The 27,081-nt window shown below is 37.6% G+C and overlaps 1 protein-coding gene and 1 long non-coding RNA gene across 2 annotated transcripts in view; both read left to right on the top strand.

Moving 5' to 3' along the window:
• The window catches only part of LOC130221901 (zinc finger protein 721-like), a 364,016-nt gene that overhangs the window by 243,317 nt on the left and 93,618 nt on the right, over positions 1-27,081 (top strand). Inside the window, exons 5-6 of the mRNA XM_056454449.1 lie at positions 16,546-17,414; positions 17,464-17,615. Of these exons, the coding sequence (XP_056310424.1) occupies positions 16,546-17,414; positions 17,464-17,615 (1,021 nt within the window). The remainder of the gene's footprint in view (positions 1-16,545; positions 17,415-17,463; positions 17,616-27,081) is intronic.
• LOC130222015 (uncharacterized) lies at positions 5,488-16,457 on the top strand. The gene is made up of 3 exons (XR_008836348.1): positions 5,488-5,513; positions 6,030-6,179; positions 16,393-16,457. It is a non-coding gene; the product is annotated as an uncharacterized LOC130222015 (long non-coding RNA).

The following is a 27,081-nucleotide window of genomic DNA, read 5'->3' as shown; positions in this document are numbered from 1 at the left end:
CTATAGAATTCCAACTTGTCCAAACCACACCCCTATGGATAATCTGGTGATGTGTAATTTGTCACACCACGTTCTCATGCAGATTAGACTGCTCTCAAAGTCCTCATATGTGGGTAGGTCTCTAGCAAGTGTTTTTGTGATCAGGTTGCAAACTATTCTGTCTGCCTCGTGAGTTACAGCACAGTCACCTTTCGTTTTTCTCTGGGGCTTTACCTTGTCAACCCCATATCTTTCTCTGAATTTTTCGCTATCCCCGCTCCAAATACACAGTCTGCACTGATACAATGGGCTATAGCTTCTCCTTTAGGGGCTGTGAATAAGTCCCTAGTTTTGTGGTCTACCTGCAAAGTTTGTAGGTTACTTTGTGATGGATGAAAATTTTTCTGTGTGTATGTGTTTGTGTGTCACCTCCTTTTCTGGTACCCTCAGTCCCTCCTGTATCTCCTGTGGTATACTCCCTCTCTTGGACCTGCGAAGCAAGGTCCACTCTGGTGTCATTTAATTATCTGGACTGTGGGTCCGCTGGACATTACTTAATTGGAGCAGACCAGCGAGGCTCTTTCCATTTACACCTGTAGATTCTCAATATCACTCAGTCCCAAGTTTGGTCAGGTAGGGGTGCTGGATATTCGTGTCCCCTAAAATCAGTTGGGAACATTTTGTCAAAAGATTCAATTAGAGCAGTCAATTTGTCATAGTAAATTTTGTGTGATAACGGTTGTACTGGTTCCAATTGTAGTGGGGTCAGTGGGCCAGGAAATTGGCGACCAGTCAACAGTTCAAAAGGCGTGTATCCTGTTGCCCTACTCACAGAGCTCCTTACTGACATCAAAGCCAGTGGAAGAGCAGCTAACCATGTCAATTTAGTCTGTGCACAGATTTTAGCCAATTTGTTTTTCAATGTTAGATTCAACCGATTCAACCGCTCAACCTTGACTGTGGGTGATAGACTGCCCCGAAATGGTGTACTAAACCCAATGCCTTTTCTACATCAGCCAAATGTTCATTTTTAAAGTGTGAGCCGTTGTCAGATCTGACCCAGCTCGGAAAACCATGACGTTGGATGTAATTGTTTATCAGACATTTAATGACAGCAGTGCTGTCTTCCTTGCCCACCGGGAAGGCCTCTGGCCATCCAGTATATGCATCAATCTTAACAAGCAAGTATCGTTTACCATTTACCTTTTCAGTCATGTCAGTGACATCAATTATAACTTCATCCTCAGGGCCATTTGCCAATGGGAAAGATCCCTGAGATGGTTTCATAGTTAGTTTGACATTGTGCATCTGACAGATGTCACATGTCGTTATGTACCCAGAAATTAGGTGTGGCATAAAAGGATGGCACCATGATTGCAATGCTCATGACATTTGCTTATCACCACAGTGTGCATGTGTGTGGGCTTCTTTTAACACGCTTGGGACTAGTGACACTGGGAGCAAAGCTCTACCATCCGGTGCTGTCCAAAGGCCATCCTCGTGTCTGATTGCCCCTTTGTTTTTCCACACAGACTTTTCTTCAGGAGCAGCCATGTCTTGCTGCTCAGATAAGAATTCTCTTGAGAATTCTGGTAGGAGGGATGTCACGTCTAGCTCAGATGTCACCACAAACTGACCCTGTAGGTAGTCTGAGGCACATTTTGCCGCCAAGTCTGCTGCTTCATTCCCTTTTGATATTAGGTCAGTTCTTTGAGAATGACCAGTGCACTTAATGAAAGCCACTTTGTTTGACAACATTATGGCTTCAGAGAGCTCTCTTGCTTCTTTCTCATGAGTAATAGGCCGGCCAGAAGAAGTTGTGAATCCACATCTGATCCACACAGGCAGCTCCACGTGGGCTGTGGACACTGCATATGCAGAATCAGAGTAGATGTTGACAGACTGTCCTTTTGAGTGTCTCAATGCATTGATTAGGGCCAATAGTTCTGCTTTTTTGTGCAGATTGTTTGCCAATTAGGGGTTCAGATTTTATGGTCACCACTTGATCATTCTATAATTTAACCACAGCAAAGCCTGCTTTCATAGTTCCATAATCTGCCCTGTGGCAGCTACCATCTATAAACAGTGTTATTAGGTTGTCTGTTTCAGGAAGTGGGGAGTCATTCAGGCCCTCTCTAGCAACTGCTAATCTGTTGCTTAAGCGTCTGTTTTTAGCTAACTTCCTTTTCTCAAGCTACAGTTTCAAAATTCTTTTTTTTTTTTTTTCAGCTTTAACAACTCATTTCCTTCTTTGTCCGCTCTCTCTACTGCTTTGTCTATGAAATCTACTGCATACCTTTGCATTTAGTATCATCACTGCCTGGTACCTCAGGAGACCATGGCCTGGGTCACACCAGCTGGAGCTCCTTGTAACACTGCTGCCCTGAAAATTCTATTAGTAACAGCGTTAGACATTTGGTTTTCATCGCATGCTTCTTCTCAGTCTTTGAAAGTATCTATTTATGTATGCTGCTCTTTTTTACCATCCCAATGTTTAAATTTCCTGTTCTCTATTGACCACTAACTGCTTCGGTTGCTGGCTTATAGTTGGGTTTTGGAGTGATCTTGGTATAGCCTCTGTATGGTGGGGCATAGGGCGTCGCTATCTGATCAGTCTTAGTCTCAGCCTCAGCTTCCTGTTTTTTACTCAGTTTAGCTTCAGCTTCTTTGCTGTTCACTTCCCTTTTCTTTGATTTTAGTACAGCTGCTGCAAGTGTGTCTCTAGACCATCTTCTCAAAATCACATCTAACTGTTTTTCTTTCTTTGCATGGGCTCGCTTGTGCAACAGCCCTACTTCCTCTTTTCTGTGTCTTAAAACAGCTTCCTGTGCTCTTTTCTCTTTTATTCTCACTTTCTGAAACAGAGACCCCCTTTTTGTCCATACAATCAGTGCTATAATGTTCAATAAATTCGCGCGTACATTCTCCCAGTTCTTTTATCCGTTTTTTCTATCTTTTTGATCAGTTTGTGCCAATAAGATATCTACCATTTTATCCCATTGTTGTCTTAGTGGAGGACAATCATATTCCTCACATTCTCTATCAAATTCTCCTTCCATTTTTTTTTTTTTTTATTTAAAATTTTTTAATCCCTTTTTATTTTTTTATTTTATTTTTTTATCCCTATCCCTACACTCTCACTATTTCTCAATTCACTAAACCTGCTATCCTTGAGAAATTTACTTGAAAATATCAAATTCTCGTCAGAATAAGAGAGATTTTCAAGGGTTTTGCCTCCTCAGGGAAAAGGGCTTCTCCTTTAAATACTTGTGTATTCACCCTGATAATTGGAAATATGAATGACTTCGTCAAGACAGACAATTTCCAATTTATTTGCCTATTTAGGGAACAGGACTTCTCCGTAAATCCTAACGATTCACCCTAATTGCCTATTTAGGGAACAGGACTTCTCCGTAAATCCTAACGATTCACCCTAATTGCCTATTTAGGGAACAGGACTTCTCCGTAAATCCTAACGATTCACCCTAACTTTCTCTATCACAACTTATCACAATTCATTCTTCTTTTTTTTTTTTTGTTTTTTTTTTTATTTTATTTTTTTTATATGTAGTCTGTAACCTCCTGCATGCATCAAATGTATCAAAGAAATGAACAACGTATTTACCGATGCCAAAAGCCACTTATTTAGAATGTTCAATAGCAGAATTTTAGAAAAAGGTTTCTGCTTACCTTTCTTTTAGAGAGGCGCCTCTGGATTTGGCATCAGAAATAAACGTTCATCTATTTGACAGTCTCCAGTCAATCACGTCGTCGGGTCACCAATTGTTGGACTCAAATGGTCCATTGCATGTTCAAAAATTGACGGAGATCTGAATTTAAAATTAACAAGTTTTATTTTGAATGCAGGAAGTTAGAGAGTACAATTTCTGCGCAGGAGAGATGTACTAATGTATTAGCCTCTCTGCCTTTAAGCTGTCCTTCCGGCTTTTTTATACGTCTCTCACACACACACTTAGCAGCAGGCCTCCAGTAGCAGGAAGTTGGGTTCCTCTTTCTTGTACACACATTATCACTGTTAACCCTTTAAAAGAAGAAACCCTTTATGTTTGCATTTATTAGTAAATGTTTAGCAAAATCTAACAATAAAAAAAATGCTATCCTTCACCTGTTAAGAGTGTGTTGACAGTCTTACAGAAACCAGTAATGTGCTGCATGTGCTTTAAGAGAAATAAAGGACTCTAAACTCACATAAAGAACAAGTTCAGTGATAAATAAATGACTAAAACATTGCTAATAGTTAGCTCATGTCAATGTATTGACTGAACTTAACACATTTTCGAAGTTTAAAAATTGTTTCTTTCAACGAATGATAATATATTACTGTATAATAGGATAAGACTTACATAACTATTATATAAGTGAAATTATGAATGTGAAATTTCAAATCAAAGTACCTCAACATAAGTGTATCAACATTAACTACAAAATGCAGCAGCTAAAATAAAAAATAAGCTTCCATCAATAGTCATATAAAAAACAGCAACAAATCAAATGATGATGGCTAAAGTCAACTTATTTTCCCAATACATCATTATTTCTCTGTAAAACTGGTTTGTAAAGCTGATGAACTTTCCATCCCCCACAGTAATGTGTCTTGAGTCTTCATGGCTCTCCACTGCTCATTTGCATATTTATACCACCATTAATGGGTGCCAATTGCGTCTTATCCAATCACATTTCAGTTCCAGTAGTTTAGCAGGGTTGTGTTTATATATTCTGGGTTCCTAACAGAATCTTCATTGGCTTATTTAGCTACAAGAGAACAACTTTGGAGGACAAACTACGATTGTAAATTCCTACATTGGGATTATTACCCACAACAACAAAAGAAAAACCCATTTCTCATCCAGCTTCTTCATTGAAGACTGAAAAGGTAAGTTGCACATTCTGAATTTACACTCAAATAATATCTGAATGCTAACATTATAATGTATCAAATCTAATCATGTGTGGATGCATTGTTCAACGTTGTATTAAGTTCTTCAGTCATTTTAAAAGCCTTTTTAAAACTATTTAGTTTTTTGTTTGTTTGTTTGTTTGTTTATTTGGTTATAAATATTGTTTTTATCCTGACAAATGGACTGTAGACCAAATAAGTTTCAACCTATTACATATATAGGTTGGAACCTGGCAGGCAATTTTTGGAGAATTTGATGTTTCCCCATTCAAACATACAAAGAGGTGGTAACATCAGTGAATGCAAGTGAATGAGTTAAAGCTATGGATAAAGAAATGCAATCGTTTAAAGAAAATGCAACCTCTTACCAACCTACCAGAAGGCAAAGATCTAGTGGGGGTAAATGGGTTTTTTCAATTTACATAAATAATGATGGTCTTACAAATACAAAACAGAAAGCAGATAAAGTATAAAGTAGAAAACAAGGGAGAAATATATCAATAAGTCATGACTAAGAGTTAGTGGGGAGAAAAAAAAGCTAAACAAAAAAGACTTTTATTTTGGCGTGACGTCATAAGGCTGCGCCACTCCTGCACTGTGATTCAACTGGAGAAAGGTTTGTTTTAAATCTTTTACACATATGTAAACCGACTGATTAAAACTTCAGGTTGTTCATTTAATGCATAATTTACCTGCTGTTGACAATATTTTAACCCTTAATACAATGAAATACTATTTTACTCACAATAATAGAGTAATAAAAAGATAGGATAAACTTTATTTGTCCCCAAAAGGACATACTTTTCTTAACAATTAAGAACATATCTAAATAAAGTTTGAATAAAGCAACAGCAAAGTGTGAAATAAGTTATTTAATGAAGGTTTAATTTATTAAATAGGATAATGTCATTCTATTCGAAGTATACATCACTATATAAGAAATGAAGTACTAGTTTTAATCAGCTCATTCGTGGCTATTGTTTCCTGCTCAGACTTATCTGATTTCTTTTGGTTAATTACTCTCATATAAAGAAACTGTTGAAGCAAGTGTTGAAGAGAAGTTATTTTGTTTCTGTTCATTGTTTTATTTATTTAAACAGGATAATTTTATTGTTTTGTTCATTTTAAACAGGATAAAGTGTCCAAACACAGAGAAAAACTCCTGCTGAAGCGACTGATCTCCACACTGTTATAAAGATGGTGTTTATTAAAGAGGAGAGTGAAGATGTGAAGATTGAAGAAACATTCAGAGTCAAACATGAAGATCTGCAGGAACAAACAGGTTGATTTTCATTCTCAAAGACCAACTCAGCCATTTGATCCTCATTCAGATATATTTTAATAATAAGAATACTAAATTAAATCCATCTTGCAGCCCTGAGTGTGCTGTCTAGTTCTCCTAAATGCACATAAGCACTCATTGAAAGACAGGAATCAGTTTCTTTCGTCACTTGTTCTCATGTCTTTTGTCATTCTTTTTATGTATTATTAGTCTCCGATCTTCTCTACTTTCTTAATATTAATGCTTTTCTTTTTCTTCTACTGTTTGTAAAGCATCCTTGAGCACTGGCGCTATATAAAATAAACAAAAACAATATTTGACCTACAGTATTTCTCATAGAAGATATCTGCTATTACAGTGATGGTGTTGGCTTAGTACTTTCCAGTTGCATATGTCACGTTGATCACAATTCCCTTTTTTATCAACTTCTTTATGGGTTTAAACTTGTTTTTAGTAGTTGTTACTAGTTCTCACAGACAGTATCTGAGTTAGAATTACATCATTATTATAATAACTAGTTACCAGGACTTTTGTGTTTAAACAGGGTTTCTGTGGGGTCTTAAAATGTCTTAAATTCCAAAATCTAAATTTTATGCCTTAAAGTCTTTTAACTTTTAAAACATTTGTTCATTTATTTTAATTAAATTTTTCAAAGAAAGTTTATGCTTGGAAAAGTGTATGGATACAGATAAAGCTTGCTTGTTTTTATACAATATTTTAAATCTTTTGCTAAGAAATATCTAAAATATTGTAATTTTTTATCATTCATTTATTATTGTATTATTAAATGTATTAAATCATAATATTTTTTGATAGGACAAATAAAAATCTTTTCCATCTGGGGCATTTGAAAAATTCCTTTCCCTTTATGAGTCTGAAATTTCATTCATAATTGTCTTGAAAATGTCATAAAATTCTTGCATTTTACTTGGTGAAACCTGCAGAAACCCTGGTTTAAAGTATGTCAGAAAGCGTGGATGCCCCCAATTTTAAATATGCTGAATGAAATGGACACTAAAATAATTAATTATTATTAAACATTGTACAGTATTCTAAACTATATGATGTTGCTGTGGGACAACGTGAAACAAAACAAATTATAGTGGAACAATAACGTTTAGCATTGCACTGACTACAACTGGCCAACAAACTAGTCTAAAAATGACTTTTGCTGCTTAAGAAATGGATTACAGCATGCTGATGATATGCAAACATTTGAGTGAAAAGATCGTCAGTATTAACCATATTCTTCACATACCAGCAGGCGCCGCCATTAGAATCTTTTTGCCTGAATTTTATTTTTTTAAGAATTAATTTTTGGATCCAAAATACAGTGCTATGCTGCTTAGGCATGAGACGATAACAGTTTACAAGGTATACCACAGTTTGGAAAAGGAAAGGTTTTAAAACCTTGTATATCTAAGGTATATTTAAGGCCTTTTTAGGACAGTATCTCCAGCAGAAATATTATCCAAAAATGCAGTTTTAAATAGTAAAGAAACAAATGAAGACAGCAAAAGTCAATTATTCATTTGAATGATTTAACCTGATCACCATGCCTAATGCTGCTTGATGTTGCAAAGTCAAATTTTCAAATTTTTTTATTTTTCTTTCTATGTATAGTCATGAACACACTTGTTTGTAGAGCAAGTAGTGCGACTGTTTTCTGCCGTTCATAACTCCTGGTCATTTCTCCAATTGTCAACTGAATTGGAAGTGCTAAAACAATAGCATATGAGATCAGGTCACTATGACATGTTTGACAATTGTCGCTGTTTGTCATTGTACTCTGGTTATCCTGAGAGCTGATGCTGAGTATTCTTAGGGCTTTTCACACTTCAAATTTTTAACCCTGGTTCATTCTAACCCTCGATAAACAGAATCCTGGGTTATTTGTAGTCACGTTCCACAAACAGCAGGTCACCTTTTTAGATGGCATTTCTGCATCTTATTAGGTATATAAAATGTCACCATGTAGGTCTTCAGCTAAGCCTCAGGACATGCACAAAGGCAAGAAAACAAAGACAAAAGTACAAATGAATGAAAACAAGAAGCAAAGTATGTTGTCTTGCCATCTCCTCATCACTCCAGTTTACAGCAAACATGACTTTAAGCATTTGCACAAGTTCATTCATTCATTTTCCTTTGGCTTAGTCCCTTTATTCATCAGGGGTCACCTTAGCGGAAAGATCCACCAACTTATCCAGCATTTGTTTTAAACAGCGGATGCCCTTCCAGCTGCAACCCAGTATTGGGAAACATTTGCATAATTTATATACAATAATGCAAACTCACAAATATAAGTGTGAATTATGCGTACGTGCTGTGAACATGCAGGATCTGTCTCAATCAGGCCTTTCAAGCAAGTTACAAATGTTTAAAGCCAGTGGAAGATACAAATGAGGGAACACAACATGAGTAATCTAGAGCGAGTGCATTTGATCATTTGCATTTAAAGCCACAGGCACAAAAAGAGCTTGGTTTTTCTCTGACCCCCAAAATGAAATATTCTGCAAGGTACAGTACAGACCAAAAGTTTGGACACATCTTCTCATTCAAAGAGTTTTCTTTATTTTCATGGCTATGAAAATTGTAGATTCACACTGAAGGCATCAAAACTATGAGTTAACACATGTGGAAATATATGTGTAACAAAATATGTCATGTTCTAGGTTTACATTTACATTTACATTTAGTCATTTAGCAGACGCTTTTATCCAAAGCGACTTACAAATGAGGACAAGGAAGCAATTTACACAACTATAAGAGCAGCAGTGAACAAGCGCTATAGACAAGTTTCAGGCGTGTAAAAGTCTAAGAAGCAAAACATTAGTAGAAATTTTTTTTTTTTTTTTTTTTTTTTTTTTTTAGAGAGAGAGAGAGAGAGAGAGAGAGAGAGAAAGAGGGCTCAGTTAGTGGTATAGCCAGAGAGGCAATTGCAGATTAGGAGGAAAAGTGGAGACTAAACAGTTGCGTTTTTAGTCGTTTCTTGAAGACAGCAAGTGACTCGGCTGTTCTGATGTAGTTAGGGAGTTCATTCCACCAACTGGGCAGATTGAATGTGAGAGTTCGGGAAAGTGATTTCTTCCCTCTTTGGGATGGAACAACGAGGCGACGTTCATTCACAGAACGGTTCTTCAAAGTAGCCACCTTTTGCTTTAATTACTGCTTTGCACACTCTTTCTATTCATGCCTAGGCAATCTATTGATGAGCTTCAAGAGGTAGTCACCTGAAATGGTTTTCATTTCAAAGGTGTGCCCTGTCAGGTTTAATTAGTGATATTTCTTGCCTTCTAAATAAGTTTGGAACCATCAGTTGTGTTGTGCAGAAGTGAGGTGGATACATAGCTGATAGTCCCACTGAACAGTCTGTTAAAATTTGTATTATGACAAGAAAAAAGCAGCTAAGTAAAGAAAAAAAAAAACGAGTGGCCATCATTACTTTAAGAAATGAAAATCAGTCATTCCGAAAAATTGGGAAAACTTTGAAAGTGTCCCCAAGTGCAGTCACAAAAACCATCAAGCGCTACAAAGAAACTGGCTCACATGCGGAACGCCCCAGGTCGGAAGACCAAGAGTCACCTCTGCTGCGGAGGATAAGTTCATTCGAGTCACCATCCTCAGAAATTGCAGGTTAACAGCAGCTCAGATTAGAGACCAGGGGGATATTCCAGAAAGCTGGGTTAACTTACCATCTGCTAAACCCTGAACTTTTGGTTGATTAACCCAAAACCTGCTTATTGTGAGTATGTCGGTTCCAGAACACCTGATAAGAGTTAGTTAAATCAACCTCCTGAAGATAACCATGGGTTAATGTACGCGCACGGCGCATACCTGAAGGCATTTTCAAGTCACAGTGAAAAAAAAAAGCGCAACGCACTTTACAGAAGCGGAGATTTTAATCACAGATTACACATGTGCATCAGTGAAAGAAATATAAGATAAGAAATAGACAAGAAAAGAAAAAATAAGTGATTCGTTAGTTTAATAAATTACACATGCCACCCTCCCTTTTATTGTAATGAAAAATTTAACATCTCTTTGCTAGTTTGCATTCCGTCAAATAAGATGTGTATATGGCCACACTGGGCAAAGTATAGGTATACTGGGGCACAGAATTTAACATCGCAACGTACCTGTAGAGAGGTGGGGGTGAGTTTCGCGTGACGTACCTGAAGAGAGCGGTGTAGGTGAGTTGCATGCGACGTACCTGAAGAGCGGTGGGGGTGAGTTGCGCGCGACGTACCTGAAGAGCAGTGGGGGTAAGTTGCGTGCGACATACCTGAAGAGCTGGGAGGGATGCGGTGGAGAGTGGTGTGCGACGTATTTAAGGACCAGGCGGGAGATGCACGATTTCCGGGAGATTATCAGTCATTTTGCAGGATACTCCCGGAACTTCCAAGAGACTTGGGATGTCTGCATGAGCATCACCTTAAGGTGAGAAATGTATACTCACTTAAAACAGTTGGGTTAATAATAACCCAACAGGTAACCCATAGATGGGTTAATTTGGCACCGACCTTCTGTTGGATTATTTTAACCCAATCCATAGGGTTGATAAGGTTAACCCAACAATTTGGGTCACAAAAATAACTAATTTGTTGGGTTATTTTGCCAAAAAGTGGCTTAACCACTATATAACAATAAATTATTTGTATTATTATTATTATTATAGTAGTAGTAGTCATCTTTATATGTAAATAAAAAATACACAGCTTTTAATACATTGGCTAAGCTTTATTTAAATCCATGAATTTAGTGCCACTCCTTTCACAATAACAAATGCCTGAGAGCAGTTTAGTTCATCCCCAAGCAGCAGGACATAAGGGTTCTGTCTCTGTTGCTCCTCCACTAAGTACTGAATGAAATACAAGTATACACACATGAATTAAATAATGTCCAACATTTATTGTAATAAATAATGCACCTAGAGGTAAAAAATCAACAAATTCTTGTTTTGCCTCCTGGTATGAGGGCCGAACCATCTTGCTGCACAATCTGTATGGCAGTGAAGAAATGATAGCTGGCTGAGTCGTTAAAGCACCCTCTCCAAAGCGGGATCTCCAAGGCTGTCTTTATATCAAACAGAAGAAATCACAATAATTAAATTCAAAACAAGCCCCTCATATCAAAGGTGAAATGCTACAAATTGGGATTAAAACAGAGCTGTTATGCAGGATTGTCTCACCAGATGAAATGTTTGCTTGAACTGGTAGATCCAAGGCTCTCTTCTCTTTTTTTTTTTTTTTGCAATATGAGAGAAACCGCAGTGATGCATCTCCCTAAATCTTAAAAAGTTTCTTTGGTGCGTGGGTATAAAATACCCGTCCTGAGCAATCTAAAAATAAATAAACAAAAACAGCACTTAAATCCATGCCATACAAACAGTACACTGGATTTATTAAAGGGATATTTTACACAAAAATGGAAATTCTGTCATCAGTAATTCACACTCCCCTTGTTCTAAATCTCTCCTCAGATAAACACAAAACATGATATTTTGAACAATACAGGTAACTAAACCATTCTTGGTCTACAGTGAAATTCCATAGCATTTTTTTATTTGTTAAAAAATAAAATAAAAAACATTAATAAAGGGCACTCGCACTCACCATCACTCATGCTCTTATTAAGACGCCTCGTTTGGATAGCAGCCACAAAACAATTGATTATAACTGCTGAACATGTACCAGGTTGCAAAAAATGTAATTGCTGACTCGTTTTTCTTTTCATAAGTTTCAGCTATTGGCGCCAGAAGCGGACCCTCATCCAACACCTGTTCCTCATTATTCAGAGATGACATTGCCATAAACCACCCTTTATATCACCTCAGAGAATCCTCTATTTCTCTAATCCTTCAAGCAGTTGCCCCTAGAACTCTCCAGTCATATCTCACGGCATGGAGCTTTTTCAAACACTTCTACTCTCTGTATAAAACACCTGTTCCTGACTTTTCCCTCCTCTTTATAACCTCATTCATTTCACATTTATACATTTCAAAAGATATACAAGCTAGTTCAATTCGAAGCTACCTAAGTGGGATAAAATTTTTTCACAAATTGATACACGGGTCTCCTTCAGATGCCATTACAAATTCTCAAACTCCCCCCACCCCCCATGCCAGACAACCCATTACACTCCACATACTTCCACACATACAGCCCGCACACTCGATGCCATGTTCACACTAGATTTTTTGGGGTTTTGAACTAACGATGAGATCTAATTTCAATCCCACAATCCACCCCACCATATCTGACCTAACCTTGCTGGATAAAGAAACTCTATCTTTCAATAATAAGCAAAGCAAAACAGATCAGCTATACAAAGAACAATCTAATTTCATTTTTGACATCCCCTCGCACACACACCCATTCCAAACCCTCTTAGCATTCTTGCACTACAGCAGAGCCCAAGAACATAACCCCCTCGCCTCCCTTTTTACTGATGAGGCTAACCGTCCAGTAACACGTTTTTGGTTTCAAAACCACCTAAAAGAATTTCTCTGCATTTCAGGCTTCCCACCACCCCGAACCAATCTCTACACACTCATTCAGAATAGGACCAGCCACTACAGCAGCCTACAACGGCCTCTCCCAACAACAGATACAAACTCTCGGATGTTGGTCTTCTAACGCCTTCAAATCATACATACGCCTCAGCCAATATCACCTCAGAGAAGCCCAGCTGATTCTAGATAGCCAACACCAACACTCATGAGTTTCTAAGCAGCAGTTCTCCTCATTTTTCACCCTACGAGCGTAGGACTCCTTTTACTATCTTCCCCTTTTTCTCTTCCTCTTCATAATTTCACTTACTTTCATTTATTTAAAAAAATAAAAATTATTCACCATCATCACACTCCCCGCAATAATTCAACCGCAAAGGCTTAGCTGGGACACATATTGCTTCCATACTGACCACCATTTAATTACATTACATAGTAGCAGTAACAATGCTCTAGAAGCTCTACTGAGCTATACTCAACCTTTGCACTATGTGCTGGTTTGCCTTTATTTAATTACCCTAATTAAACAAAGATAAACCAGGATCCTCCCTTCGCAATATTTCTTAGCTAGAGTTTAGTTAAAGGATCGTCTTTATAATGTTTTTGCAAAAAGAATAAATTAGATTCATACTTTACCACACAGGGTAACTTGATGCGTTCTGGAAAATGAAGTCAATGTCCACTCCAGTGAAGATAAGTAATAAAATACACTTTTATTAATAAAATCCAGTGAAAAGTAGAATAAACAAAAGACAAATAACAGAAACAAAATCCTTTCTTTATCCTTCATTGAGGATAAAGGGCAACCACCCTCATTATAGAGAAGTCAGCAAGCGCAAATCTGATCAGTATGGCTGCACTTTTATCCTTCCAAAATCAGGTCATGCACATAATTACACCTCATATATCAGTGAGGACTTGACATATTAAATTATGCTCAGGGATACAAGTACCTATACACCATTTGGGTCTTACCTATTACATCAAAGAACACATTATAAATCACTAAGGACCAACTGTATAATGTGGTCTGACCACTCAGTCAAGAGTTCTGATAGTCAGCTAAACTTATAGGTCATGTCTTATGTGAACAAATTTATAGTTGTTCCTAGGTACATTTAAGAACAAGAATCAATATACAAACAATTACATGCTCATTATTTAGACAGTTTTAAGCCATTAAACGCTACCCGAGGTACCGGTGCCTACAGAGGGTACCAGCATCCATGACCAAAGAGTATCATGGCTCTGTGGCCAGGGAGTTCCCCATCCCATGGACAGAGAGTCTCAGGCCTTAATGGTCAGCTGCGCTAGCTGTTTGCACTCAAAGGAGAGGAGGTCAGAGGAAGGTAAGAGCAGATGAGGGTCAGAGAAAGGTAACTCTCTCTCCTTCATCGTTCATTAGTCTTGTGCGCCCTCTGCTGGTTACGTTGTGCTCTTTGCTTACACTTTCAGATAAAGTTGAGCTCTGAAGTATCGGAATGTCAGTATAGGAGAGGTTTACTTTTGTATCTTCCTCGTCTCACATTAATAATGGCACCATTCATCACAACTACTACACCAATGTTGTAGCTTTAGCTGAGCTCATACCCACATTACTATTGACCGGAACCAATGTTCCTGCGGGATTCCACACAACTCTCTAATCTGCTAATTTTTCACTCAATCTTCTCACCACTGCAGCAACAGTGTCAGTCTAGCTGAGCTCCTATCCACTTCCATCATAACATTTCCGTAAGAGCACACACAACACTCCAGACACTAACTACCAATGCACCTCTGCAGCTGCAGAGTCACTCTGCTGAGTCTCATTCCCCCTCTGCAACACAGCCGCAACAGTAACGCTTGCTTGAGTTCACATACACTTCCATTTAGTCATTTACTACTGACACACTCCCCAGCACTTCCACAGCAGTTAAAACGTCTCTCCAGAGGTGTACTTTCCTTCCAATACTGACTTCCATTGCATCTCTGCAATCGCAGAGACGCTCCGCTGAACTTCATTCCCCTCTACACCACTGCTGCAGCAGTGATGCTCTGTTGAGCTCATATACACTTCCATTTAGCCATTCACTACTGATACACTCCCCAGCACTGCCAAAGCAGTTAAAACGTCTCTGCGGAGGCAAATTTCCCTTCCAATATTGACTTCCATTGCACCTCTGCAGCAGAGGCGCTCCACTGAGCTTCATTCCCCTCTGCACCACTGCCGCAGCAGTGACGCTATGCCTGACCTCTGATACACTTCCAAATTTTTAATTTTCACTGATACTCTACTCTGCTCTGCCACAGTAGTTTAAATGCCTCTGTGCATGCATAGTTACCCTTCAATAATTCCATGATAATAACACTCACCGCACATGTGCAGCAGCAGAGACACTCTGCTGAACTTTATAGCTACATTTCACCACTGCCATAGTAAGCCTCTCTAACAGAGCTCACGCCTACATGCTTCAAGTCATTACATTTACCTCACTCTCCAGCCCGGTCCATGCAATTAACACTGCCCCGGGAGCACATATAGTTGTACATATTCCGTCAGTCAGTACACCACTCGGGTAGCAACTCTTATCTCTCCATTTATACCCGCACCGGCCCCGTTTTTGATCCTACAAGCTATTCAAGTACCATTTTAACACCTTTTTATACCAGCAGCCAGGTATTGCGTTGATCTTCATTGCCTTTTAGGGGGTTCTTAAAATACGCAGTTGATGTCCCGTGCAGAGCATTTTGGGGAGTTCTCGAGACCTACCTGAGCTCAGAGCTCCCCTGTCGCCCTGCAAACAGGAGGGATCCCAGGGCTCAAGGACCTTTTAAGCTCAGGGCTCTCTCCCGGGACAGCGTGCCAAACTTGCTTATAATCAATCATCAGCTAAGTGTGAACTCTTGAAGTGAAGTTTATTTATAAACTAATTTTGAGAGGATCACGTGCTTAAGATTGAACATGGCTGGTTCTGCATTAGCTACGTATGATCCGCCAATCAGACGATTCCTAACCCAATATAAAGAGCCAAGGTTTCTCACTATAGTCGTCTTCGATTTGAAGAATCCCCCTTTCCAACCCTACTCCTCCACCTTTCTCTTCATAGGGTGGCACAGTGGCCCAGTGATTAACACTGTTGCCTCACAGCAAGAACGTCACCGGCTCTAGTCCTTTAACAGGGCGGCTGTCGTTTCTGTGCGAAGTTGGCATGTTCTTCCCGTGTTTGTGTGGGTTTCCCCTGGGTTTTCCGGTTTCCTCCCACATTACAAAAACATGAACTACAAGTTAATTGATCAATCTAAATTTAGCACTACAGTCAAACTTCCATCCAGCAGCATATATCTTCATAACAATAATTTTCCGTCATCAGCTCTTATCAAAAACGGGGGAGTTCTCGAGACCAACCTGAGCTCAGAGCTCTGCAAATGGGAGGGAGTCCAGGGCTCAAGGACCTTTTGAGCTCAGGGCTCTCTCCAGGGACAGCATGCCAAACTTGCTTATAATCAATCATGAGCTAAGTGTGAACTCTTGAAAGATGAATTGAATCTGCTTAAATGTGTACACGTTAATGGACTAAACAAAATATGATCTGATTTATTTTGCATTTAATGTGCATCAAAATTACAATGTGTGTAGCCAATGTTTCCAGTGTCTTTTCACTTTTCAGCTTTTGATGAGTTTTTAAGACTTAATGAAAACTAATGTTTTATTTATTATTTCAGACCTAATTGAAGAGAATGAGGGGAGTAAAGAGGAGGAACATCATGTCAAAATTGAGGAAAAAACTCATTTACAGACTGATAGTATTTTGAAAAGGAGAGACAAGAATCGTTTCACCTGCACTCAGTGTGGAAGAGTTTTGGAAGAAAAGGCAGTCTTAAAATTCACATGATGATCCACACTGGAGAGAAACCATTCACATGCACTCATTGTGGAAAAAGTTTCAGCCAATTATCATCCCTTAATCAACACATGAGGATCCACACTGGAGAGAAACCATTCACTTGCACTCAGTGTGGGAAGAGTTTCAGCCAATCATCATCCCTTAATCTACACATGATGAGCCACACTGGAGAGAAACCATTCACTTGCACTCAGTGTGGGAGAAGTTTCATCCAATCATCAGACCTTAATAAACACATGAAGACCCACACTGGAGAGAAACCATTCTCATGCACTCAGTGTGGGAAGAGTTTCAGCCAATCATCATCCCTTAATCCACACATGATGAGCCACACTGGAGAGAAACCATTCACATGCACTCAGTGTGGAAAAAAATTTCACTGCTCTTCACACCTTAATCTACACATGAGGATCCACACTGGAGAGAAACCATTCACTTGCACTCAGTGTGGGAGGAGTTTCAGCCAATCATCAGACCTTAATAAACACTCGAAGACCCACACTGGAGAGAAACCGTTCACATGCACTCAGTGTGGGAAAAGTTTTCACTGCTCTTCACACCTTAATCAACACATGAGGATCCACACTGGAGAGAAACCATTCACTTGCACTCAGTGTGGGAGGAATTTCAGCCAATCATCATCCCTTGATCAACACATGAGGATCCACACTGGAGTGAAACCATTCACTTGCACTCAGTGTGGGAGGAGTTTCAGCCAATCATCATCCCTTAATCAACACATGAGGATCCACACTGGAGAGAAACCATTCACATGCACTCAGTGTGGGAAGAGTTTCAACCGATCAGCAAACCTTAATAAACACAGAAAGATTCACACTGGTGTGAATATATGAGCTCCAAAATTGAAACTGCACCAGACAACTCACAGTGGAGAGACAGTACAAGTGTTCACACTGTGACAAGAGGTTTATTCAGTTAACACATCTGAAAACACAAAAGAGGATTTATACTGGAGAGAAACTGTACAGATCTGATCAGTGTCTACAGAGTTTCGCTCATTCGGCGCAGCTTAAGAAACACATGGACAAAAGTTGCACACATGACATGAATGCAGCAAAACACTTTCTCATGTTCACAGGATGTTTCATGTCTGAATAATGTTAGAAAAGGCTGAGTGACGGTATACTGTTTTCCAGCAGTCCTACACTGCAGTAGGTGGGGTTGTAAATTTGTTGCGCTCCTTGCGTTTACCATAAACACAATGATGGCGGCTGAGAGAAGAACAGTTTCATAAACATCTGGCAAACAGCACCACAGTGTGGATATATCTGTACTCTACTCTCCAGTGTATTCATGTAGCTAGTGTTGTTCTGACTCCTAGAATGAGAAACAAATCACTGTGAAGACACCGCACATCAAAGAAGGTGGAGCTCCAGGATGGTTAGTTTGCAGTATACCAGGGCCTCAAGTTTAGAAAGCCCATTTAATTGCCCTGTGTTGCATCTTTTATTAGTAAAGTTTCTTTACTTTTAGGTTCAAGATTCTTTCTAGTTTACTACATATACTTTTTTGAGTAGAATACAAAATTTATGAATATTTTATGATTTAGGCAGAGCGACAGGTATTAAGTTTTACAATATTAATACACTGTGATGATCCCAAGACTCCAGATTGGAGTATGTGGTAAATCCTGATTGGATGCCTGCATTACTCCTCATTGGGTATATAAAAGTTGTTGTGTTAGCTACCCCAGGATGCTGTGGCTTCTCAGGAGTCCTCATGTCAAGACCTGCCATCTCATTGACTCTTTAACCTTATGGTTTTGTTTTGCATTACTTACTTACATATCGTGTTGTTGTGATTATATCTTAAGTTCTTTATCTTCATTATTACCTCTAGACATTTGTTGGTTGCTTTGATTGATTGTTCTGAGTTACATTTTATAATAAATAATTTGCATTTAGGCTATTTTGTTGGGTCATCTCTCTTTTATGTTGCAACTCAAACAAGCGGGTCATAACACTTTTTGTAAAATGTCAAAAGGACAATGTTATTTGGAAATGGCAGAGACAGTCCTAGCCTGCACCTAAAATTCTGTCAGTAAAAATTATAATATTTTTTAGATCAGCCTCAAAAATAACACATTTATAAAATAAAATGAATAAATAGATGGACGGATTGACATTGCAGTGGTGGAAGGGGAAATAGGATGGCTTGTTCAACCATAAACCAAGACTGAGCTCTCTCAGGAGGGATGGACCAGTGCGCGAGATGTCTCAGACTGAAGGCGTATTAATGAAATAAGTGCTCAGGAAGCCCCAACTCTTTTTATTATCAACTGGTTGTTGCGATGTACTCCTATGCAACCTATGGTGCTTATTGTTCCAGAGAAATTAATTGACTAAATGATCAAACTGTTTTAAATATTGTAGAGAAATATTTACAGGGATATACTGAAGTAGAGAAGTAACTTTAGAAAGGCAATTCATGTTGAGTATGATAGTTTTTTATTTTGAGCATCTCAGAGCAGTAGTTCTCAATTCTGGTGCTTGTGCAAAATGAATTGACAACCGTCCCAAATGAATTTTAGCTCTTATTACTAGATCTTAGAATCACACCTGAGGACTTCCAGTTATGTCGCCTTTGGTATAGCCGTGAGTGCGACCAGCTCCCTTTAACTTTTCATTTCTTCTTTACAAACTTCGCTGTTTTAGAACTTTTTGGGAACCTACATCTATTTACTTTTCTTTCTTAGGGTGCGTAGTATTATATTCTCACTTAACATGTCGAAAGGAAAGGGCAAACAGGTGGAAAAAGACTGTGAAGCATCATCCTCGCCTAGCTCTAGTGTTACGCTAGCTGAAATCAGCGCCCTGCACGAGAGCTCAGAGCCTCCCTTGCCGCGGATTTTAAAGCCTCTTTTGAAAGCTTGGACACTTAGTTGGACAATATTAACTCCACAGTCGCTGCTCACGACCAGCGCATCAGTTGCCTCGAATTGGGACTCACGGAGGTGACCCAGCACCTTGAACACCTAAAGGCCACGTGCTCTGGCCTCACTAAAGAAAACGAGTGGCTGCGGTCTAAAATTTCAGACCTAGAGGGGCGCAACTGGCGGCAGAATATTCGCATTGTGGGGCTCCCTGTGTCAATTGAGGGACCATGACCAACTAACTTCTTAGCCAAAAATCTCAGCAAGCATTTTGGAGATCACATTTTTGCATCACCGCCTGAACTGGACAGAGCGCACCGAATCCCTGCTCCCAAACCTGCCCCAGGAAAGAGACTGCATCCTGTGGTTCTGCGGTTTCATCCTTACCAGGTGAAGAATTTCGTAGTTTGTGAGTCTCGGACAAAAAAAGGGATTTTGACCTTTCGAAATCACAAGATTCGGATCTTTGAAGATTACAGCCCAGATGTCCTAAAGCTGCACAGTTAATTCAAAGATGCCATGACGGCGCTCTACAAGTTCGGACTCAGACCTGCTCTTCTCTGTCCAGCTAAACTACGCATCACTCTACCGAACGGTGAGAAACTATGGTTGCTAACAGCTAATGAAACCAACAACTACATTCGGAACTTAGACGCATAGTAGTTCACTTCTTTGCTTTGGACTATGATATGATATAAACACATCTCTAGTTATAAACTGCTTGGAGCATTTTTTTTTTCTTGTAAAACTCATGCCACTTCAAGGAGTTACTACTGGGTGACTATTCGATTTACAATAACAGACGTTTGTATGTCATGATGCAGTGTGATTTATTTTTTCCGGACAATTCTGTTATTGCTTTTTGATAACAATGGTGACTCGTTCTTCTCGCCTATTTTTCTTTTTCATGGATGATGATATATCATCGTGTTCTGCAGATAAAGCCTTGTTAAACTGTATACAATGTTTGTTACCAGCTTACGGATAAGTCATAGTTCAAATAATGTTTATTCCATTTATTTTTTTTTTGTTTGTTGTATGTAGTGATGATATAAATACAACTATGAGGTTGTGTAGTAAAACATGGGGAGGGATTGTATAAAGGAAGAAGGAAGCTTGCAACTGTTTTTGGTTGGAGATATGTATGATGTAGATGTTCTTGCCTACATCGTTTGTTGGAGTTATGTGTGTGGGTTAGGAGGGCGAGGGTAGGTGTTTTTTTTGTTTGTTTTTTTTTTCTCTTCTGCGGGAGCCAGAGAAATTTTTTGTGACAAATAGTTTTTAATGTCTTCTGTGTTCAGTGGCACACCTACTGGTGTATTTACATTTTCCAGCTGGAATGTCAAAGGGCTTAACTCACCTATAAAACGTGATAAAGTTCTCAACCATTTGAAGCAGCTAAACCTAAAAAAGCTTTTATCCAAGAAACTCATCTTACAAGTGCTGACAAATGTCACCCCTAGCACTTCAGCTGGTATTATATGGGAAGCTTGTAAAGCCTTTCTGAGGGGAGAAATCCTATCTTATTCAGCACATCAGAGGTAAAAGGTATCTGAACAGAAGTCTTCTTTAATTTAAATATCTAGCGGAGCTTCAATCCAGAATGGAAACCTCACCTACTCTAGATTTGTCTAAGAAACTACTTACAACAAAAACTGAATTTGACCTGCTGACAATGAATGAGGCCACTATAGCGCTTTATAAAAGCCGATATAATTACTATGAATTTGGTGACAAACCTAGTAAATTATTAGCACACCAGCTACGTCAGTCCTCTGCCCTAAACTATTTAACTTCTCCGGACCCACAATTGACCCACTTCTCATTAACAACCAATTTAGAAATTTCTACAACTCCTTGTACACCTCAGAAAGCCTTAACGAAGAATCACACCTTGATAGTTTTTTCAATAATCTTGATATTCCCCTTATCGATTCTGATTTGGCCTTAAAATTGGATGATCCCATCACTCTCGATGAAGTTAAGACAAAGCTGAGCCTTTTGCAAAGTGGAAAGTGCCCAGGTCCTGATGGGTTTCCAGCGGAATTTTTTTTAGAACATCACCTCTTTAGAAACTATCACCCCTTATTCTGAACATGTTTAATGAATCTTACAAATCTGGTATACTTCCTCAAACTCTACGCCAAGCCTCTATCTCTTTAATCCATAAAAAAGATAAGGGCCCCCTTTAGTGTAATAATTATCGTCCCATTTCTCTACTGTGTGCAGATGGAAAAGTATTTGCTAAGATACTAGCATGTCGCTTGGAACCACTACTACTGGCTATAATCTCCCCAGATCAAACTGGTTTCATTAAAAATAGGCAGTCTTTTCATAACCTCAGACGTCTCTTCAACATTCTTTACACTAGTCCACATAAAAAGACTCCAGAGTTAATTATATACATGGACGCTGAAAAGGCTTTTGACAGAGTTGAGTAGGATATTTTTTTATTTTATACTCTTAAAAAATTTGGAATAGATGATTATTTTATATCTTGGATAAAGCTTTTGTATACTTCCCCTTTAGCCTGCGTACGCACAAACAATTACTATTCAAAATACTTCCCTCTTGGGAGAGGAACAAGGCAAGGATGCCCACTCTCACCTCCCTTGTTCGCTCTGGCTATCGAACCTCTAGCCATTGCCCAAAAAAGCAATCCCACCCCCCTCCCTTGGCCTCCAGCTCCACATTCAAACGAAAACTCCAGCCCTACTCTTTCAGCCTACTCTAGCAACACCTTAGGAACCACCTAGCAACAGGTTAGCAACTGCTTGGCAACACCTTAGCAACTGCCTAGCAATACCTAAGCAACCAACTAGCAACACCTTAGCAACCAACTAGCAACACCTTAGCAACCAACTAGCAACAACTTAGCAGAGATGTATAAAGTACTAGAGACCCAGACTTAAGTAAAAGTACAGGCACTCTAGCAAAAAGTGACTTGAGTAGAAGTTGAAGTGCTCTTGAAGTACTAAAGTATTCAAATTTTTTTGTACTTAAGTATTGCAAGTAGTTTATTTCAAAATGTACTACTCAAGTACTGAAAGTAAAAGTACAAGTATTGTGTAATGTAGTTATTAAAGAAAGCAGTCAAAAGACATCATATTGTTTTGTTTATTTTAAATATCCTTTTTTGGGGCACGTGATTAAGCAGAACGAAAAGAAACATGGCTTACAATACTGTTTTTCTCTCGCGCTTGAACTACAGATCTGACAGATTATAACAGCTTTAACACACACCTTTCAAAGTTGTCTCAAAAACACTCCGTAATCCACTAAAACGCTATTGAAACCCATTTTCGGAGCGCAAATTACCGGTTGTAAACGCTGTAAACGGAAGTTCTAAACATTCTACCGGAAGACGCTGGTCGCTATGGCGCCCTCCATGCAGCAGCCAAGAAAAAGGTCTATAATTGTAACGAGTAGGGTTGTGAAATTACACTGGTCTCACGGTTTGGTTCAGTTACGATTATCATGCCATCGATTCAGTTCAAATCTATATCTAAGCATTGACGATGATTTCCACACATAATTAGATTTTTTCTTCACAACACAAGAATTTTTTTTCATTAAAATCTATAAATATATTAATATTTATATATTATTCCGTTAACTGCCTGCTCGACCAAATGGTTGGCATATTTTGACCATATCTTATTGAGAGGAGTACCTAACTTAACTAAACCTGATTGAGCCATCTCTACCACTTGGTTGAAGTATGTTATGCCAAAAAAAATCCACTAGTTGTCTCTAACTCAATCAAAAGCACTCGTCACAACATTGCTTCTACATTAAAATCAAAAACAAGGAAATCAGTCCTGACATCATGTGAACTGTTTTTGGTAAAAATTTGCAAGGTAAGCATATTTTTTTGACATATTACCCTCTAAGAGCTCTAACTTTACAAAGTTATGTTACTTGGTGCCATGAAAAATATTCAGTGTGTTTGTATTAATGTTTCAAAAACATGCTCGACCAAATGGTTGATTTGTCACTTTATAGTAAAGGTAGAAAAGCAGAACTAATGATTTCATATCATGCATTTCTGCAGTCTGAATGGACTGTTTGCTGAGAAATATCAACTTTTGATCATTCACAGAATAAATATGACACAGCTTGTTATTTATTCATGAATATAGATCATTTCTTAAGTATATATATTTTTTGGAGTAAATATAATGGATTTTTAGAACTTATGTGTGGAAATCACAACTTTCAAAGATGATTACCCCTTAAATGGCAAATACTTGTGTACCAGCATTAGCACAACTGTAACAAATCGATATTTGATTGTTTGTTTTTTGTAGATATATGATGGATGTCAGTAGTTTCTATAGTACAAGAACTCAAATCGTCAGACCCTTTTACCAGAAAATCCCTTCACTCAGTAGATAATTCAGCATGTTCACTTACATGCATAGTCTCTCTCTTTCACATCCCCCCCCCCCACACACACACACACACACACACACACGCACACATACATTGCCCTGCACACACTTAAATGTTCACTCTCTCCCTACACTCTCACACACAGTTCTCTCTCTCTCTCTCTGTCTCTCTCTCTCACACACACACACACAATAGACAATTTAGCCTACCTAATTCACCTGTACCACATGTCTGGGGGAAACCAAAGCACCCGGAGAAAACCCACGCAAACACAGGGAGAACAGGCAAGCTCCACACAGAAACACCAACTGACCAAACCAAGGCTCAAACCAGCAACCCAGCGAACTTCTTGCTGTGAGGTGACAGCACTACCTACTGTGCCACTGCGTCCCTTGTTTCATCAGCATTTTAATTTAATATATTTATAATGTGATATATAATGTTTACTGAATTGATTATTATATTGTAATTTTACATGTTCATATTATAATCAATATCCTTTAAGAAAAATCATAGGTCTTCAAAAAAACATCTAATACTATAGTGATCTAAAAAACAATTAATTGACAGAATCAAAAATATCCTATAGACAACACTCCTACTTTTGTCTACTTTTGTTTTGTCTGATTTTGTCTACTTTTGTCTGATTTTGTCTATTTTTGTTTAGTTTTGTCTCTTTTTGTTTAGTTTTGTCTGATTTTGTCTATTTTTGTTTAGTTTTGTCTAGTTTTGTTTTGTCTAGGTTTGTTTAGTTTTATCTAGATTTGTTTAGTTTTGTCCGATTTTGTCTACTTTTGTCTAGTTTTGTTTTGTTTTGTCTAGTTTTGTTTGGCTGATTTTGTCTACTTTTGTTTTGTCTGATTTTGTCTAGATGCGTTTTGTCTGATTTTGTCTACTTTTGTCTAGTTTTGTTTTGTCTGATTTTGTCTATTTTTGTCTAGTTTTGTTTTGTCTGATTTTATCTACCTTTGTCTAGTTTTGTTTAGTTTTGTCTCGTTTTGTTTAGTTTTGTCTGATTTTGTCTAGTTTTGTTTTGTCTAGGTTTGTTTAGTTATGTCTATATTTGTTTACTTTTGTCTAGTTTTGTCCGATTTTGTCTCGTTTTGTTTAGTTTTGTCTGATTTTGTCTAGTTTTGTTTAGTTTTGTCTAGTTTTGTTTTGTCTGATTTGTCTACTTTTGTCTGGTTTTGTTTTGTCAGATTTTGTCTACTTTTGTTTTGTCTGATTTTGTCTAGATGCGTTTTGTCTGATTTTGTCTACTTTTGTCTAGTTTTGTTTGTCTGATTTTGTCTACTTTTGTCTAGTTTTGTTTTGTCAGATTTTGTCTAGTTTTGTTTTGTCTAGGTTTGTTTAGTTATGTCTATATTTGTTTACTTTTGTCTAGTTTTGTCAGATTTTGTCTCGTTTTGTTTAGTTTTGTCTGATTTTGTCTAGTTTTGTTTAGTTTTGTCTAGTTTTGTTTTGTCTGATTTGTCTACTTTTGTCTGGTTTTGTTTTGTCAGATTTTGTCTACTTTTGTTTTGTCTGATTTTGTCTAGATGCGTTTTGTCTGATTTTGTCTACTTTTGTCTAGTTTTGTTTTGTCTGATTTTGTCTAGTTTTGTTTTGTCTGATTTTATCTACCTTTGTCTAGTTTTGTTTAGTTTTGTCTCGTTTTGTTTAGTTTTGTCTGATTTTGTCTAGTTTTGTCTGATTTTGTCTACATTTGTCTGATTTTGTCTAGTTTGTCTAGTTTTGTTTGTCTGATTTTGTCTACTTTTGTCTAGTTTTGTTTTGTCAGATTTTGTCTAGTTTTGTTTTGTCTAGGTTTGTTTAGTTATGTCTATATTTGTTTACTTTTGTCTAGTTTTGTCAGATTTTGTCTCGTTTTGTTTAGTTTTGTCTGATTTTGTCTAGTTTTGTTTAGTTTTGTCTAGTTTTGTTTTGTCTGATTTGTCTACTTTTGTCTGGTTTTGTTTTGTCAGATTTTGTCTACTTTTGTTTTGTCTGATTTTGTCTAGATGCGTTTTGTCTGATTTTGTCTACTTTTGTCTAGTTTTGTTTTGTCTGATTTTGTCTAGTTTTGTTTTGTCTGATTTTATCTACCTTTGTCTAGTTTTGTTTAGTTTTGTCTCGTTTTGTTTAGTTTTGTCTGATTTTGTCTAGTTTTGTTTTGTCTAGGTTTGTTTAGTTATGTCTATATTTGTTTAGTTTTGTCTAGTTTTGTTTAGTTTTGTCTAATTTCTTTTTGTCTGATTTTGTCTACTTTTGTCTGATTTTGTCTACATTTGTCTGATTTTGTCTAGTTTGTCTAGTTTTGTTTGTCTGATTTTGTCTACTTTTGTCTAGTTTTGTTTTGTCAGATTTTGTCTAATTTTGTTTTGTCTGATTTTGTCTAGATGCGTTTTGTCTGATTTTGTCTACTTTTGTTTTGTTAGATTTTGTCTATTTTTGTCTAGATTTGTTTTGTCAGATTTTGTCTACTTTTGTGTAGTTTTGTTTTGTCTGATTTTGTCTATTTTTGTCTAGTTTTGTTTTGTCTGATTTTCTCTACCCTTGTCTAGTTTTGTCTCGTTTTGTTTAGTTTAGTCAGATTTTGTCTATTTTTGTTTAGTTTTGTCTAGTTTAGTTTTGTCTAGGTTTGTTTAGTTTTGTCTAGATTTGTTTAGTTTTGTCTTGTTTTATCAGATTTTGTCTACTTTTGTCTAGTTTTGTTTAGTTTTGTCTAATTTCGTTTTGTCTGATTTTGTCTATTTTTTTCTAGTTTTGTCTAGTTTAGTTTTGTCTAGGTTTGTTTAGTTTTGTCTAGATTTGTTTAGTTTTGTCTAGTTTTATCAGATTTTGTCTACTTTTGTCTAGTTTTGTTTAGTTTTGTCTAGTTTTGTTTTGTCTGTTTTTGTCAACTTTTGTTTGATTTAGTCTACTTTTGTTTTGTCTGATTTTGTCTACTTTTATCTTCTTTTGTTTTGTCTGATTTTGTCAACTTTTGTCTGATTTTGTCTATTTTGTCTGATTTTGTCTCGTTTTGTTTAGTTTTGTCTCATTTTGTTTAGTTTTGTCTGATTTTGTCTATTTTTGTTGAGTTTTGTCTAGTTTTGTTGTGTCTAGTTGTGTTTGTCTGATTTTGTCTAGTTTTGTTTAGTTTTGTTTTGTCAGATTTTGTCTACTTTTGTCTAGTTTTGTTTTGTCAGATTTTGTCTATTTTTGTCTGATTTTGTTTTGTCTGATTTTATCTACCTT

Source organism: Danio aesculapii, chromosome 4 (assembly GCF_903798145.1).
Source record: "Danio aesculapii chromosome 4, fDanAes4.1, whole genome shotgun sequence".
NCBI lineage: Eukaryota > Metazoa > Chordata > Actinopteri > Cypriniformes > Danionidae > Danio > Danio aesculapii.
Note: the sequence above shows the minus strand (reverse complement) of the source record. Positions and strands in the feature narration are given on the sequence as shown.